We start from the raw sequence: 17,226 nt of genomic DNA, 5'->3' as shown, positions 1-17,226 counted from the left end.
TTCAGAGCCGGACGCTCTGACCAGAGCGCTCGCTCTGAATCAGGGCCCTCCTACCTAAAACTGGAGCGGCCTCGCTCGCATAGCTGTGGGTGACCACCCACAGCTTATGCGAGCGGCCAAAAAGATGGTCGCGATGGTCGGGCTTGCGACGAGACCCTGCGGTAGGGTCTTGCTGCCGCAAGCCCAGGAGTGCTTTTGGCTCTATCAGAGCCAAAAGCACTCCCACTGACATCACTAGTGATGTCAGTGGGGCCGGACCCAGACGGTAGGCGTTCCCATGGGAACGCCTCCGCCTAGGGCAGCCACACCCCTGGCACACCCACCAAAGGGGGCGTGCTGTCACTCACCATCGACAGCACGCCCCCTTTGGTGCGAGACCCATGGCGACGGCTGGCCATCGCTATGCGGGTCTCGCGCATGCGCACGACAGAACTCTCTCCGTCGTGCGCATGCGCACTTGGGCACCATCGACCCGATTGCAAGCGCTCAGCGCTCGCGAGCGGGTCTGAATCAGGCCCACTGAGCGCCACAGTTTGTTTTTCACAATATTTATATATCTCTACATTCCATTATCGTATAATTTGTAGTGATGATGGTAGTGTATCACGATTGATAGTAGGTGCCATAGAAATGGGTAACTTAATCTCTGAAATAAATACAAAATCAGGATTTTCTTGTGCAACATTTTCAAGGGTGTACTGCGACTACACAACATCAGTGAGACATCCAGCGTGCAATTCTGCTGAGGCCAACAAAAAAAGCTTGACGATCATGGACAATATCATCTGGCCCGCACTGTAATATCTGATTGGTGTGCGACATTGCCGCAGATAGAAAAATGTAATGCTGAGGCCACAAGTAACATCAGTGTTCAAACAGTGCATCGTTCCCTTCTATGGAGTACAGGAGCTGACCGTCCCATTGCTGACCCCACAGCATCGCCTGGTCTCGTGAACACCACCACTGAACGCAAGTTGACTGGAAACGTGTAAGGTTCCAACTATTTTGGGCAGATGCACAATTACGCCTATGGAGAAAACCCCACAAGGCAATGAACTCCACATGCCAATATTGGACAGTCCAGGGAGGCAGTGGCTCTCTTATGGTGTGGGGGGTTTTCAGCTGGCACGCATTAGGACCCATGATAAATCTGTAGACATGACTGACCAGCAGACACTACATAACCATCCTTGCGGATCACTTGCACCTGTTCCTTTTCATGCATTCACTCAGACAGGAGCGGGCACTTTCAGCACGACAAATAATCCTGTGGCTACAGGTCTGTAGACACCAGATTATGGCTGGAGCAGCATTCCTCTAAGTTTGGTATCATGAGTTGGCCCCCTCATTTTGCCAGATTTGAACAAATAGGACACATGTGGGATGCAGTTGATCTTGCCATCAATGGCAGGATTCCACCACCGGCAAATATTAGATAATTGTGAACCATTATTCAGGAGGCATGGTGTACACTCTCTAAACAGTACTGCAGAGAGCTTGTAGAGTCCATCCCCCATCATGGTGCTTCTGTACCCTGATTGAAGTAGGATCCTACGGGTTACTAGATAGGTGTCTCAGTATTTCTGGTACATGAGGGTATCATTTTACATATAATATTTACATATTTCACAATGTTGGAAAATTTGAATATGGCATCTCTCCCAAGAGGAGCAACTCTATATTTTAAAGGAAAGGCAGGAATCTTACAACGAAATATCTTCAAATGAAACTGTAATTTTCCTAAATGCATTTTAAAACTGGAGGCAGACATAGATGTAATTTTCAATTGTGATGACCAATATAAATCTTAAATGCTGGTTACATTTAACTAATCAAAAAAGGTCATTCTTCTAGCTGCATCATGGCACAGCACAGGGGCAGAAATACAACCATACATATCCATATAAAAATATATAGGGGATACAGGATATACTAAGCCTTGGAGACAGAAAGTGGTTGGAGCACCAACCAATCAGATCCTGTCATTTTACAGGCGAGTTTTTAAAAAAAAGTGACAGGAGCTAATGGTTGGTACTTTAGATCTCTTCAATTGTCTGAACAAATATAAAAAAAAAAAAAAAAAAGAATAGGGAAAGGAGACCAATTTCCAGTACAGACTGGGACTTAGTTACAGTCTCATAAGCTTGCTTTTACAGCTTCTTCTATGACTTTAAATACATTGGGATCCTCGATGGTTGAACCAATCTATAAGAAAAATAAAGTGATGCTGTAAAATCTCTTGTTAAACCCGTTAATTATTAACAGCGGATTACTTATGGAAGCAAACAATATTCAGACATTTATGATTACAAATTGGAGTTTTGTATGCAAGTCGCAAAGTTCCTGAGGATTAAAATGGAGAAGAAAAGCAGTGTGTAATTGTAATGACACTAAGATCAGTACTGGTTTCTGTAAGAAATGATGTTGTTTCCTAAGAAATTGTATTTAATTAGATCTTATGTGTAGAAAACGGATCATAGGTGTGTGTGTGTACTCCTATAAGTAGCCGCTCATGTCAATTCTAAGACACAGCGTTCTGTAACTTGTATATTGAGTGTAGTTTGACTACACTTATAGGTGATTATCCGATAGATATATATCTATATCTATCTCTATCTATCTATATCTATCTATATCTATCTATATAGACTGTGGTCATCTTACTTTTATACCTCCAATTTATGACTTCCATAAGAGGAACAGGTTTGCTAGCTCAATTGTAGAAAATTAACTAGTCCATCTGGTATGGTATTTCCGAGGTAACAATGTACAACAACCAATTAATGTTTATACATGTACTATATACATAGGGAAACCCCTGTGATACTGCCATGCAATGTGGATGCATGTAACCTTAGGATAAAGTGCCTGCTGCAGCATATGACTCTTGCATTCCCATCTGAAAGTTGGACAAAGATAGTGCAAACTACATCAATTTCTGCTAAGAATGTGACCAGTGTGGCCCCAGGGAGGAGCAGTAATTAGTCCCATGTGGTCACACAATTATGGACAAGCCTGCAGAGGTCTTCACTGTGCTAGAGGGGGTCCTACACGATACTAGACATCTATCCCATGACTTTTGACACTTCAGTGTGTGTCTGTGTGTGTACATTATATATACAGTATATATAGACACACACACATATATTATAATGATGTCAGGTAAATATCAGTTATTTTGTTTACCTTGTAGGGCTTGCCATTTACAAGTGCAGAAAGAGTGGAGCGGGGTATCTTGCCAGAACGTGTTTTGGGTAGCTGATTTACAATGATCACTTTCCTGAAAGCTGCAACTGGCCCGATACGTTCCCGGACTAACAACACAATTTCCTCTGCTATTTTCGCTTTACCTTTTTCCACACCTGAAATCAGTGAAATATATGAATATTTAGTGCATTGTGCACATGGGGCCTCATTTACAGTTGAGGGGAAATCCAGCTAAATGATGCAGATTTGCATGAAGGAAAAATACTGCTGGCTTTTGCATGCAGCACTCACATTCTGCTTTATTTTAATATGACTAAGACTTGAGTTAGGACATACACCCCTCCCAACTGAAAATCTATCTGCATATTTAAAATTCACTACCAACCACCCTCCCCACCACATCATGATTTAGCCAAGATGCAAAACTGGCCATTCTAGCTGGATTTCTCCTAACCCTAAAGTAGGTGCAAGGCTAAAACAGTATAGAGCAGTGCCTACCATTCTGTAGCACACAAAGTGCCAGGGGAACATGTCCTTTCAATGGATCCTCCAAGCCGACCACAGCACAATCTGCCACAGACTTGTGCAATAATACGGACTACAAAAAGAGAACATTTGTTGAAAGGGGTTAGCATATAATGCGTTTGTCAGTCATAAATTTCTGGGCAGGTGCTACATATTCATGAGTGTTAATAATAATTCAATCTTTTCTTGTAAACACTGTAGCTGAGATCAATCTCACAATACATCACATCAGATATAGATTAATTTGATGCCTGCACCAATGGGTGTCAAGATTAAATAGGAGGGATTAATTTCCTTATGTGCAATAAATTTCCAGATGTGCATAGGTAGCGTAGACACAATACGACTGTCAGAGATTACAGTTTATAATCAAACTAAAGTTCTTGTGAAATTTCAGGGAACAGAACCGTATATAAGCAGCACTGCACACAGGACCGGATTCAGACCTGCTCGCTAGCAAGCGGCCGCTCGTTGCTGACGATGTTCGCTAATGTGCGCATGCGTGTAGTTCACAGTGCATGTGCGCAAACTAGTACGAGCGATCGGAATGTGCTCACTCGCCCAGCAAAGGTAGCCCAGTGGAATGAGTGACAGGAGCGGCCGTTTGTGGGTGGCAATGGGCAGGGCATTAGTAGCGGGGGAGTGGAGTTGCGGACGTAGGCGTGCCAGAGTGTTTCAACACCATTTCAGAGGCGTGCATAATTAACAGGCAGCGTCATAGTACACGTCACCTGGTTGAATTTTACACTGAATTGCTCGCAGTGCTTGCGGTAGGATACAGTCAACCGCAAGCGCTGCGGTCAGATCCGATGGAACCCGATGTACCGATGGTTGTATATACTTCCTGGAGATGACGTACGCCAGTGGGCGGCTAAACACAGGCTGGTGGGTGTCTGTAAACACAAAGTGATCGCTCGCCAAGGCATAATGGGCGTGCTTATGCCTCGCCGTTCGAGCGTCTGCCTTGACGTCACTTAGATGAATTTACATACACAGGGAGCGAGCGGCCGCATCTAGCAAGCGGGTCTGAATCAGGCCCACAGCTTGCTCACTTCCTTCACAAATTCCTTAGAGAGCTCAACAGAGGCCACTGGATGATAATTTTCTACATCTACAAGAGTGGTCTGCGACAGCAGGAGTGTTATGACCAACTGTGAGGTGCTTTTGGGGAGAATATACTGTATTTGAGTGGTTTGCAAAATTTTGGTGCGGGAGACTGTCCCCGTAAGGCGAGGAGGTCTGCGGCCCGACATGTGCCCACCATCACTGAGGACAATGTTGCCATAGTTGAGGTAGACTCCAGGATGAACATGGCCCAAGAGAAAAAGATAGGCATCACATTGGGATCCATCCGCTAGATACTCCACGAAAAGCTTGGCATGAGCAAGGTTTCTGTATGCTGTGTGTCCCATCAGCTGACTAGCAAGCAGGAGGCTCGGGTGACTTGGAGCTGCAACATGCTGGCCAGGTTTGATGACAATTGCTCAAACTCTGTATGGGAGATCAATAGTGACGATGAATCCTGCATCTACAGTTTCAACCCAGAGACCACACAACATTATCAGCTCAGTGGACCCCATTTGGAGGTGCTTCACCACAGAAGTTCTGACTTGAACGCAGCATGGCCAAGCAGATAGTGGCTATTTTTGTGGCCAAGACTGGTCATGTAGCTACCGTACCACTCATGCAGCAGGTGCAGTGTCTCTGGGGACTGGTACGCCAATCAATGCCTGTCGCAAGTGCTGGAAGCCATTTCTAGGTGCCATCCAAGAACTCATGCTCGTGGTTCCCTTCTCCATCATGAACAATGCACCTGCCCACAAATGGTGGATTTCTGGCCCATGAATGCATCCAGGAGCTTGGTCATCCAGCGTACAGTCCAAACCTGGCCCTCTGCGACTTCTTTGTGTACCCACAAATCAAGCGCAAGATGCGAGGGATGCGTTTTGCGTCACCGGAAGCTGCAATGGAGACCTTCATCCAGCATGTAGAAGACACACTTGCTTCGGACTGGTCTAGCTGCTTCACTAAATGGTTTGAGCGCATTCAACTTTGCATAGACTTCTCTGGCGAATACTTTGAAAAAAATGTAACGTTCACTTTGTTTGTAATTATAATACTTTTTGTGCATCCAGAAACTTATTGCACAACCCTCGCAAAAGTGTGTTCTTATTACACCAATCAAACGAGATTTAGAAACATGGTGTATACAGTACATCGCTCTTAGCCTTCAAATCACTAATCTAATTTATATATTCAACAAATGAAGAAAAGAGCATATTCAAAATGATCAATGCACTTTATTTACATGTTTCTATGAATATTAAGACTTCCTCTACACATTGCATTACACTTGCTCATGGAATCCAAGTATTTCAATAGCATTTACACAGACATCAGAAATATAGGAAACATTGTGTACATTTACAACGCTACTCGGTCAACACTATATATACATAATCACACACACATACACACAGCAGGACTCGACAAAACCCGGGGGCCAGGTCGCCATGGCGACCAGATTTGGCTGCCTGACGGACAATATAGTGCAGACCGCAAGCGCAGTCCTCACTACAGAGTAACAAACACACAGCCGCCAGTGGCAGCTGTGTGTTTGTTATAGCAGCCGATGAGAGGCAGACAGACTTTCATTGGCTGCTGCGTCCACGGAGGGAGCCGGCTGGAGCTCACTCATGAGCTCCGCCTTCCTCCACAGCGGGTGATGGGAGAGACGTGATTATGTCTCTCCCACAGTGCAGCGCCGGCCGGGAGGAGCGGACAGCGGCGGTCGTAGGCAGGAACGGGGGATCAGGTAAGTTTTTTGTGTGTGTCAGGTGCACTGCATAGGGGGGTTGGGGGGCACTACTGGGGCACTGTACAGGGTGGGGCCGCTACTAGGGGCAATGCATAGTGGGGACTACTACATAGGGGGACCACTACTGGGGGCACTGTTTATGGGGACCACTACTGGGCGCACTGCAAAGGGGAGGGGGCTGCTACTGGGGCACTGTATAGGGGGGTGCTACTAGGGGCAATGCATAGTGGGGACTACTACTGGGGGCACTGCATAAGGGGACTACTACTGGGGGCACTGTATAGGGGGGAAACTACTACTGGGGCAATGCATAGGGGGGTACCACTTCTGGGGGCACTGTATATGCGGCACTGCATAGGGGTACCCAAAGAATATTCTTATACCTGAGCCCACCACTCTCTAGCTCGGTCACTACCGGCGGTGGCTTTGCTTGCCCAGGGTTGTTTGGCTGCGGAGGGGTTGTCTTTCTGGGGGTTTGTTGCCTGGAGAGGGGGGTTAGCTGCTCAGTAATGTGGCTGTGGGAGGGTGGTTTACCTGGGGTACCCAGTTAGTGGTGTGGCCATGGGGGTTGGTTGCCCGGGGCGTAGGTGCTCAGCAATGCCGCCCCGGGGGAAGGGGGGGTCTGGCTCCTACACTTTCATCCTGGCTCCTAGATTTTAGAAACATTTGTCAAGCCCTGATATACATACATATAGTCTTTTGGGGATTTTAGCCTTTTTTAGCTAAAAAAGTTAGCACAGGATGAAAGAATACCCTCTTTGCTTGGATTTACAGGTTTGTGTGGTCCATGGAGATCGGCTAAGTGAAACACAGACTTAACAGTTCTGGTCTGATGTAGAGAAAGGAGATCTTTACAATGCCAGAACAAGAGAGTTACAAATATTGTTTTTAATTTATAAACTTTACATTTATACAAAATTAGATTTGTGTTATACACACATGATTTGTAACTATTGATAGCACATCATAAAATCATATTTTTAACTTAGCATTGTGATTTAACAAATAGATAGATTTACCAACCTCTTCAATTGCCCCCGCAGAGAGCCTATGTCCTGCAACATTAATGACATCATCAACCCGTGACAGGACATACACGTAGCCATTTTCATCCATATAGCCTGCATCCATGGTATCATAGTATCCCTAGAAAAACATTTGATATAGGAAAAGGGCTTACTTTATGTAGTGTTTTTACATATTTTTATCATGTAGTCTCCACTTCTTATACCTACTGGAAACTTTTTGAAATAGAGTTTTTTAAACATTTCTTCATTTTCCCAAAGAGTGGAAAATGCTCCAGGAGGCAATGGTAACCTGAAATATAAACAGTAATAAGAATAAATGTGATGTCCTCAATTTATAGCCAAGTCTTCTATAGCTAAATGTACAGTAATGTTTGTTTGACTCTATTATCATAAGTGAGCAAACACATTTCTACACATGTTCAATGTAGCAGATTTATCTTTTTTGTGTGTCATCTGGTCTTACAACTGGTTCTAGGTGGGATGGCAGAGAGGAAATGGCATAATAACATATGTCATGTCCCATAAATCCAGGTATCTAAGAACTCTGCCCGCCCTCAAACCTCCACTTTCACCACCATGTGTAGAACCTGCCCTCACACATAGAATGGGCAGAGGGTCCACCAAGTACTTAACAGAGATGAATAAAGTCCACAATGGGGCAAAAGGCAGTATTACAGCTTTCAGAACAACCTCCATACATTCATTAACATTACTATACTAAAGCCCCCCTATATGATTACTCATGATAATCAATCTCCACTGTACAGAGGAAAGATGCCAATATGCAGAACTTCACCACCTTGTCTTCTTTTTTTTATCTCACCCTCTTGGGATATCCAGAGGGTAGGCCATGCAATTCGCATCATTCTGTGCCCTTTCACACAATTTGTGGCATCACACAGCAGGGGGCAGTGCTATAATGATGTGATTCAGAGATCCTGAAGGTTGCCCTGCTCTTCCATAGACAGAAATGGTTTAACATTTCTGAATTCAGGCTTAATAGAAGGGCATTATTGTGTCCTTATATAACACTCTTTGTTTATTTGCCTATTCACATTACAGGAATATAAATGAATGCCAAAACACCTTCAGCAGAAACTATACACCAATACAGCTCTGACCTGTCAAAGCATGGATTCCACAAGACCTCTGAAGGTGTCCTGTGGTACCTGGCACCAAAATGTTACCAACAGATCCTTTTAGTCATGTAAGTTGCGTGTTGGGGCCTCCTTGGCTCAGACTTGTTTTTCCAGCACATCCTACAGATGCCTAATCGGATTGAGATCTAACGAATTCGAAGGCCTAGTTCACACCTTGAACCTTTGTCGTCTACCAATCACAATTTGGCCCTTGTCAAAGCTGCTTAGATCCTTATGCTTGACCAATTTTCCAGCTTCCAACACATCAACTCTAATACAGGTGCCATTGTAATGAGATAATCAATGTTATTCACTTCATCTGACAGTGGTTTTAATCAGTGTATATTTCACTCATTTATACACAGGCTTTACATAATTCTGTAACAACAATCCAAAGAAGGATAAACAACATACTGCAAGCATCTTAGCATATCCTACAGTGGCTTATACTTGGTAACAGTTCTAGGGCAATGCTTCCTGCTGACAAGATCAGGATATGACTGAAAGGACTTTGCTTTTTCTGAATGACACTTCAATTATGTTGTCTATATCCCCCACATGCCCATCAACATGTAAGCACACAAAATCTATTCACTGCAATTGAAGACAACAAACAGGTAATACTACTTTTTATTTGATAGTCATTTTAAACTAGATCCAACTCTACACTATTGTAACAGATAAAATGTTCCTTTGTTACACAAAAAACACTCTAAAAGAAATCTCACCAAAAAATAAAAAAAACAATGGTTTTAAAAAATGAATTGTTCAAACGTCAACATATATCGCTGGCTTGACATCATGGGTCAGAGTGTTAACTATTCCAAAGGCACAATAAGGACAAATTAAGGGGCAGGAGCTCATGTGTATGTACTGAATCCTACTTTAGAAACAATGTCAAAACACAGATATGAGGTGCAAACAATAATTAAAAAAAAATACTAATTGCTCGCGTGACGGTGATATGTACATAGGTGAAAATATGATAGGAGGTGCCCAGGACATTCATCCCTAAGTGAGGATTAGGAGCACAAGTGCACCTATATTTGAACTTACATGGAAATACAAGCTTTCAGCCGTATGAGTGGCAACCCAAATCTTTTCACTGTATCTACTAGGACTTCCTATTACTATGCTGCTGCTTAGGGAAAAGTGGTCTCAAGAGGCAAGTACATAAATTATGCCCTTCCATGTTTGGCCCAATTTTCACTATTATGACTAAAAGAAACAACATGAGCTCTCCTGAAATAAGCATGCAGAAGCTAGGATTGTAATGGTATGTACACAGAAAACACTTCTTTACTAGAATGTATCATTTATTTCTATTCAGTAAAGTCATCCTGCCACATCTCTGAACAGGGAAAATTGACGATATCGTCCAAGTTGGCCTGCATGCATGGACGATGAAAGATATCTTTATCGTCCATGCGGGAACACGCATCATTGGTCGATCGTTCACTGCCTAAAAATTAACTACATATCATTCAACAATATCGTTCAGGAAAATCGTCCCGTGTGTATGCAACATAAGAGTGTGGGCCGCAAGAAAAAAAATAATAATAATCTTATATGCTATATTGAAAGGTATATTATTAAGAAAAACCAACGATAAAGTTTAAACAAAGAGATGTAAAGTATCGGGAAGAAATCATTAACTTGAATGTTTTCTTCCTAATATTTGACATCTTTTTGCTTTCACCAATTTTCCAATTTCAGGAGAAATCTTATTGGATGTGATAACTTTTAAAACTGAACCAAGATGAAAGTCTGTCAATCTGGACCTAGCAGGAGACTTGTTTCTTTTCATTCATGAGAATAATTGCTCACACTGGTAGGTACTTCCAAACATGGAAATAATTTCACATGCGAACTTGTGAGTTTCTACAAATCAGGCAGGCAAATACTTATAAGTCAGGTACACCAACTTCGTTGAATTTGAGCTTCAAATTTGAATCACATTGAATTTCAGTTACTTCCATTTGAATCCATAGCCTCACACACGGGATGTAATCAGGATGCTGGCGCAATGGAGGGTTAGGGTGAGGGGGGAGGGGGGGGGGGTTAAATATACTTGCCAGCCGGCATCAGGATTTGATCTGTTGAGCTTCCAGGGTCGGGATTTAAGCCGTCGGTATTTCATCCCCAACCCACACAGACACACACTGCCCCAAATTCTATAACTGTGAAAGGTGGACAGCGCTGTGTGACTGCACAGACAGTGGCACTTATATAAGAGCATGGTAGCACCAGGCAATACTTACAGGTGTGATATTATGAGTGACTCCAGTCTCAGCTGCAGTGCTTGTCCTGGGTGTGCAACAGAGATTCAGGTGGGAGCATGGCGGTAGGCCTTGTGCGTCTCTAACCGGCAGCGCTTACTACCGCAAGGTGGGCTTACGGGAACACAGGCCTTGTGGTCTGTGGTGTCTCACCCCGGCAGCACAGCGCGTCATCACATAACACGGTCACTATGTGTATTTGGGCCCACACTGTTGGTTCACATAAAACGTTCATTTGGGTTGGATGCGGCTTGCGGGCCGCATGTTTGACATGTCTGATGTAAGACAACCCCAGCATAGCAAAGAGAGAACAAGGTCTTCAGAGGAGCTTATGTGCCGTTCAGCACTGCAGACAAACTACAAACTGACATGACTTTCCCGGCTACTTCACAAGTACAGTACTCTACAATCATCTCTGTTACCAAACTAGTCTACTTTAATCGCAGCACCTGTTCTGTTATTTTTACCCTATTAAGTGAGAAAAGTGCCAAACTTACATTAGGTACTCTCACCTATCAACAGCACCTCATTCACCCCGTCCCCATTAATTAATCCTTCCTCTCACAAACAAGAACTCTAACTAAGATATTTATACAGACTGTATTTTCCGGGTTTTCTGCCAAGCTTTCCAACTAAATATTTGGGCTCTCCCATTTACTCTTGGTAACCAAAATGCTTTTTTCCAATCATTTTAGATGTCTATCTTGATTAGCTGATAAAACCCTGTGACGTACGGAGCCACCATTTTTCATAGGGTGACCCAGACTCCTTTTAGTTCCAATGCCCAGGCCCCTGTTACATGTGCATCTTTACCATTTGTACCGGTTTGTAATAGCTATAAAAAGGTATGTGGTCAGGAAGCTGGCGGTCCAAATGCCGACTGGCGGCTTCCCGACTGTGAAATCCCGGCATGGGACTAATGATAGGAGTCGGAATTTTGACGCCTATCATTATCCACCCTGCGAAATCCAGACGCCCGGCATACCGAACAAAGGTAAGCGGGGCGTTGGGAGCGGACAGCCGCGGCGGAGAGGGTTAGGTTTATGGGCTCCTGGGGGGACTTAGGGATGGCACCCCCACCCCCGGGAGGGTTAGGTTATGGGAAGGGGAGTTAGGGTTAGGCAACCTCCTGGGATGGTTAGGTTTATGGTGCAGGGATGGGGGTTAGGTTTAGGCACCCTTGGAGGGAGGTTAGGATTAGGCATTAAGGGGGGGGTAGTTAGGGTTAGGCACCCCTAAATGAGGGTTAGGGTTAGGGGGGGGGTAGAGGGTTAGGGATAGTTAAAATATTTACCCTGTTGGGATCTTCAGTCTTGTGCCTTCCGGCGTTAGTATTACATCCGCCGGGCTTATGTTCGGCGGTATGTCATACCAATTCCACTATAAAACAGCTCTGTAAATTGCTGGCAATTAATAAAGACTCATATTTTAGATATATTATTCCTTGCTGAACGAAGGTACCAAAACCTACACTTGCACCTGGCTGTGGGAAGCTGGATACTTTTCCCCTAGCATTCCCAGGTGCCTACTGGAAGTATTTTAAGACATGTAAATATCATATATCAATTAGCAGATTAAACGTAATTCGGAATTCTGGGGGCAGGTTTAGAGAGAATAATTTTTCCCTCTGTTAACAGGTGATACACATACACTGCACTGATACAGACAACTACTTTTATTCTGTGTACAATGATCAGGTGGTGATCAGACATTGTTCAGATCATTTTAACATGAAATTTTAGTGCTCATTTTCAAATTCAGATTATATAAGTGTAATACATAAGACAAGGTAATGCTTCTGACAGTACTAACTATACACAATGACCCTGATTCAGAGCTGCTCGCAAAAAGGGAGCGCTCGCTCTGAATCAGGACGACCGCTTTTTTTTAAAAAAAGCTAAGCTGTGGGTGACCACCCACAGCTTTTGTGAGCGGCCAGGTGATGATCGCGACCATCGGGCTTGCGACGAGACCCTTGTGGTAGGGTCTCGTCTGCCGCAAGCCCCAGTGAACTTCCTGCTCAAATAGAGCAGGAAGCTCACTACTGACATCACTCGTGATGTCAATAGGGCCGCCCACAAATGGCAGGCATTCCTTCAGGAACGCCTCAGTTTGGTCAGCCACCCCCCCCCTCCACACCTACAAAACGGGGCGAGCTGATAATCAACATCGACAGCCGTCCCGTTTGTAGCGAGCCCCGGAGCAAGTGAATTTCTCACTCACTCCGGGGCTTGCGTGCGCACTGCCCGGCCATTGACCCACTTACGAGCGGGTCTGAATCAGGCCCAATATGAAGCATACAAGTCCAAAATCATTGCAATTCTGCCTCTGCAAAGTCTGACAGCAGGTCTGCACACAGCAATGTAAAATGTGGGAACAGGGATAAAGACTCAGATAATGAAAAAATTCCTCCAAGCTGACTTCTATTTGCTTTAAAAGGAGCATGAAAAGCATTAAATAAGATTTGTCTAAGGTTGTTTGGGATTTTGGGTAAACATATTAATGATGACCAAATACTGTGTACAAACATGGAAGCATGTCACTTACTTGACTACAATATTTCCCAGTGTGTTTGGCCTGACCTCTTGCATGTGGCTGTCCAATATTTTAACTGTAAAAGATTATTAAAGTATTTCAGAAGCAGCTTATATTACTGGCAATTTGCAGAGAAGTCATAGAAACAAGTATTTCTGCTTACAATGTAAGGGACATTTGTGGACTCATGGGGGAAACAAGTTATGTCAGCTGAAAGAAAGAATGATCCTAGTGTCTAATGATTAGACAGGCTGTGTCCAAGTTGTAATGTACACAGATTTTAGCATACTGCACATGTGCTAAAGGAAAGGAATGACATTCTGCACATGCGCTTCAGGTATCTGCACCTTAACAGAGATCGCTAGTGCGTATAGATTGATCCATTTGCCGATGGACCACACTCTTCTGTCTCGTGGGAGTGCCTTAGGCATGTACAGATGTGTCTTCATACACCTAACCTCAAAATGCCATGTGGCACAAGGCGCCTGGTGCAAGTGAGCTGCACCGGGCAGTGTATCGTCTTTCACATTGTTTGCGCTGAAATTTGCGTCTTTGTCGCAACATCATGTGAGAAAATCACTTCATGAAACTGCACTGATTCATTAGATATGCAACACTTGTATATGTGTGCGACTGATTCGGAATCTGTATAACCGAACTTGACGTAGATAAGAGGTGCTGCATCGTAGCACTACATATACAGTGTCAAACAAGCGTCGCATATCAAATGAATCAGTACAGTCCCATGAAGCAGTTTTGTTGCATCGCGTTGTGACTAAGACGCACATTCAAGCTAAAGACGCCATGGCTCCAGCAGAGTCGCATCGGCGCACTGAGAAGGGCTGTTTGGCACGACTGCGAGAATAGTGTATGAGGACATATCTGTAAGCATATCCTTTCTCAACTGTAGCATGCGAACAGAGATGGGACGTTTCAGTCAGATCTTTTGCACACAGCATGGGGCTCTTAGACGTACTGACACTATTGATGGCGGACATAAGAACAGAGTGTAATATAGGCTGCCACTTGTAGTCTCACAGATTTTTAGTACACAAAAGAGGATTCTCATATTAGTATAACAGAGTAAGCAGGCTGCCACAGCCGTATAGGAAGGAACCGCAGATGTGTCAGACTCAAAATCAGTTTTTACCACATTTTTTTGTGTTACAGCCTTATTCCAAAATGGAATTCATTTTTGTCCTCAAAATTCTACACACAATACCCCATAATGACAACGTGTAAATAACATTTTTTGAGATTTTTCCAAATTTAATTTAAAAAAAACCCACTAAAGGTGCATACACATGTAACGATTTTGTAACCAACGCTTATCGATCAGATTTTCCCTTGAAAAGTGAACGATTTTTTGAAGTGTACTGAATGATTTTTACAATGATGAACGAAAAATGTTCCTTCCCTTAATGAAAATCGTTATGTTGGTCAGTCTGAAATGAACTGCAAACGGGAGCACGCTTGAACGATTTTCGTTCATTGTTATAACTCAGACACTGAACAATTTTTTGAACGATGACGATGTCGTCATAGTTAAATCATTCAAAAAAATCGTTACGTGTGTATGCACCTTTAGAAATCACATGTACATAAGTATTCACGGCCTTTGCCATGAAGCTCAAAATTGAGCTCAGGTGCATCCTGTTTCCACTGATCATCCTTGAGATGTTCCTACAGCTTAATTGGAGTCCACCTGTGGTAAATTCAGTTGATTGGACATGATTTTGAAAGGCATACACCTGTCTATATAAGGTCCCACACTTGACAGTGCATGTCAGAGCAAACCAAGCATGAAGTCCAAGGAAATGTCTGTAGACCTCCGAGACAGGAGTGTCTCAAGGCACAAATCTGGGGATGGGTACAGAAAAATATCTGCTGATTTGAAGGTCCCAATGAGCACAGTGGCCTCCATCATCTGTAAATGGAAGAAGTTCGGAACCACCAGGACTCTTCCTAGAGTTGGCCGGCCGTCTAAATTGAGCGATCAGGGGAGAAGGGTCCTAGTCAGGGAGGTGACCAAGAACCCAATGGTCACTCTGTCAGAGCTACAGCATTCCTCTGTGGAGAAAGGAGAACCTCCCAGAAGGACAACCATCTCTGCAGCAGTCCACCAATTAGGCCTGTATGGTAGAGTGGCCAGACGGAAGCCACTCCTTAGTAAAAAGCACATGGCAGCCCACTTGGAGTTTGTCAAGATGCCCCTGAAGGACTCTCAGACAATGAGAGACAAAGATTCAACTCTTTGGCGTGAATGCCAGGCGTTATGTTTGGAGGAAACCAGGCACCGCTCATCACCAGGCCAATACCATCCCTACAGTGAAGCATGGTGGTGGCAGCATCATGCTGTGTGGATGATTTTCAGCGGCAGGAACTGGGAGATTAGTCAGGATAGAGGGAAAGATGAATGCAGCAATGTACAGAGACATCCTGGATGAAAGCCTGCTCCAGAGCGCTCTTGACCTCAGACTGGGGCGACGGTTCATCTTTCAGCAGAGAACGACCCTAAGCACACAGCCAAGATATCAAAGGAGTGGCTTCAGGACAACTCTGTGAATGTCCTTGAGTGGCCCAGCCAGAGCCCAGACTTGAATCCAAATGAACATCTCTGGAGTGATCTGAAAATGGCTGTGCACCGACGCTTCCCATCCAACCTGATGGAGCTTGAGAGGTGCTGCAAAGAGGAATGGGCGAAACTGCCCAAAGATAGGTGTGCCAAGCTTGTGGCATCATATTCAAAAACACTTAAGGCTGTAATTGCTGCCAAAAGTGCATCAACAAAAGTATTGAGCAAAGGCTGTGAATACTTGTGTACATGTGATTTCTTAGTTTTTTTTTTTAATCAAATTTGCAAAAATCTAAAAAAAACTTTTTACACGTTGTCATTATAGGGTATTGTGTATAGAATTTTGAGGACAAAAATGAATTTATTCAATTTTGAAATAAGGCTGTAACATAAAATGTGGAAAAAGTGAAGCGTTATGAATACTTTCCGGATGCACTGTATATACAAATGTAAGGACACAATGTAAAAAAACTTTTCTTTTAACTTCTTGTTTTCAGTGGGATTCAACAACACAGTTCTGGTGATAGCATCTTCCGGAATATCCCTCTGTGTGTGAAATATTTATATGTCTGTATATTTCTAATTTACATCTATAACATTATAAAGATTTTGTTAAACCAGCAGCTATGAACACACCTAGCTTCCTATGTATAGAACTGTAGTTGCTAGTCTTGGCAGAATAGCCTGCACAGTGGCCCTAGCATAAAATATAGCTGTGGACAAGCCACACATTTATGTTTATTGAGATTTTTATATATATATATATATTATATATATATATATAAAAATATAAATGTTTTTGCATTTCTATTAACTATTAATGTATCCAAGATCAAAACATATAACCAAAGTATAAGTATTTTGAATAATTTATGTATGTATTATGTCGCATTATACCACTAGGGGACTCTCAAACATCATGAATAAATATATCGAAGAATAAAAGAACTAGATTTTTTTAGCAAAGTATGTTAAAAGGGAACACCAATTCTGTATACTCTGGACTGTTGAATGTGCGCTAATTTCCATAGCGTATCTTGCATGCATTTGCACTGCGCATGATCTGAAAATGACCACACGCAATTATCTGCTATGCAGAGTATGTATTTTGATTAGATCT

General features: G+C 43.3%; 1 protein-coding gene across 2 annotated transcripts in view; it reads right to left on the bottom strand.

The window, feature by feature from the left end:
• Positions 1-454: 454 nt before the first annotated feature.
• Positions 455-17,226, bottom strand: part of ACSS3 (acyl-CoA synthetase short chain family member 3) — a 109,759-nt gene continuing 92,987 nt past the window's right edge. The window contains exons 11-16 of one of the 2 annotated variants that reach the window (XM_088454378.1): positions 13,544-13,607; positions 7,786-7,867; positions 7,574-7,696; positions 3,706-3,805; positions 3,187-3,362; positions 455-2,205 (exon numbers count right to left, since the gene is read on the bottom strand). In XM_088454378.1, the coding sequence (XP_088310504.1) occupies positions 2,137-2,205; positions 3,187-3,362; positions 3,706-3,805; positions 7,574-7,696; positions 7,786-7,867; positions 13,544-13,607 (614 nt within the window). In that variant the 3' untranslated portion in view covers positions 455-2,136. Of the gene's footprint in view, positions 2,206-3,186; positions 3,363-3,705; positions 3,806-7,573; positions 7,697-7,785; positions 7,868-13,543; positions 13,608-17,226 lie in introns of those variants that run through there. The other variant, XM_088454379.1, reaches the window with a different exon arrangement.

Source organism: Taudactylus pleione, unplaced genomic scaffold (assembly GCF_031769625.1).
Source record: "Taudactylus pleione unplaced genomic scaffold, aTauple2 ptg000040l, whole genome shotgun sequence".
Taxonomy (NCBI): Eukaryota; Metazoa; Chordata; class Amphibia; order Anura; family Myobatrachidae; genus Taudactylus; species Taudactylus pleione.
This window is presented reverse-complemented; position numbering and strand designations above follow the sequence as displayed.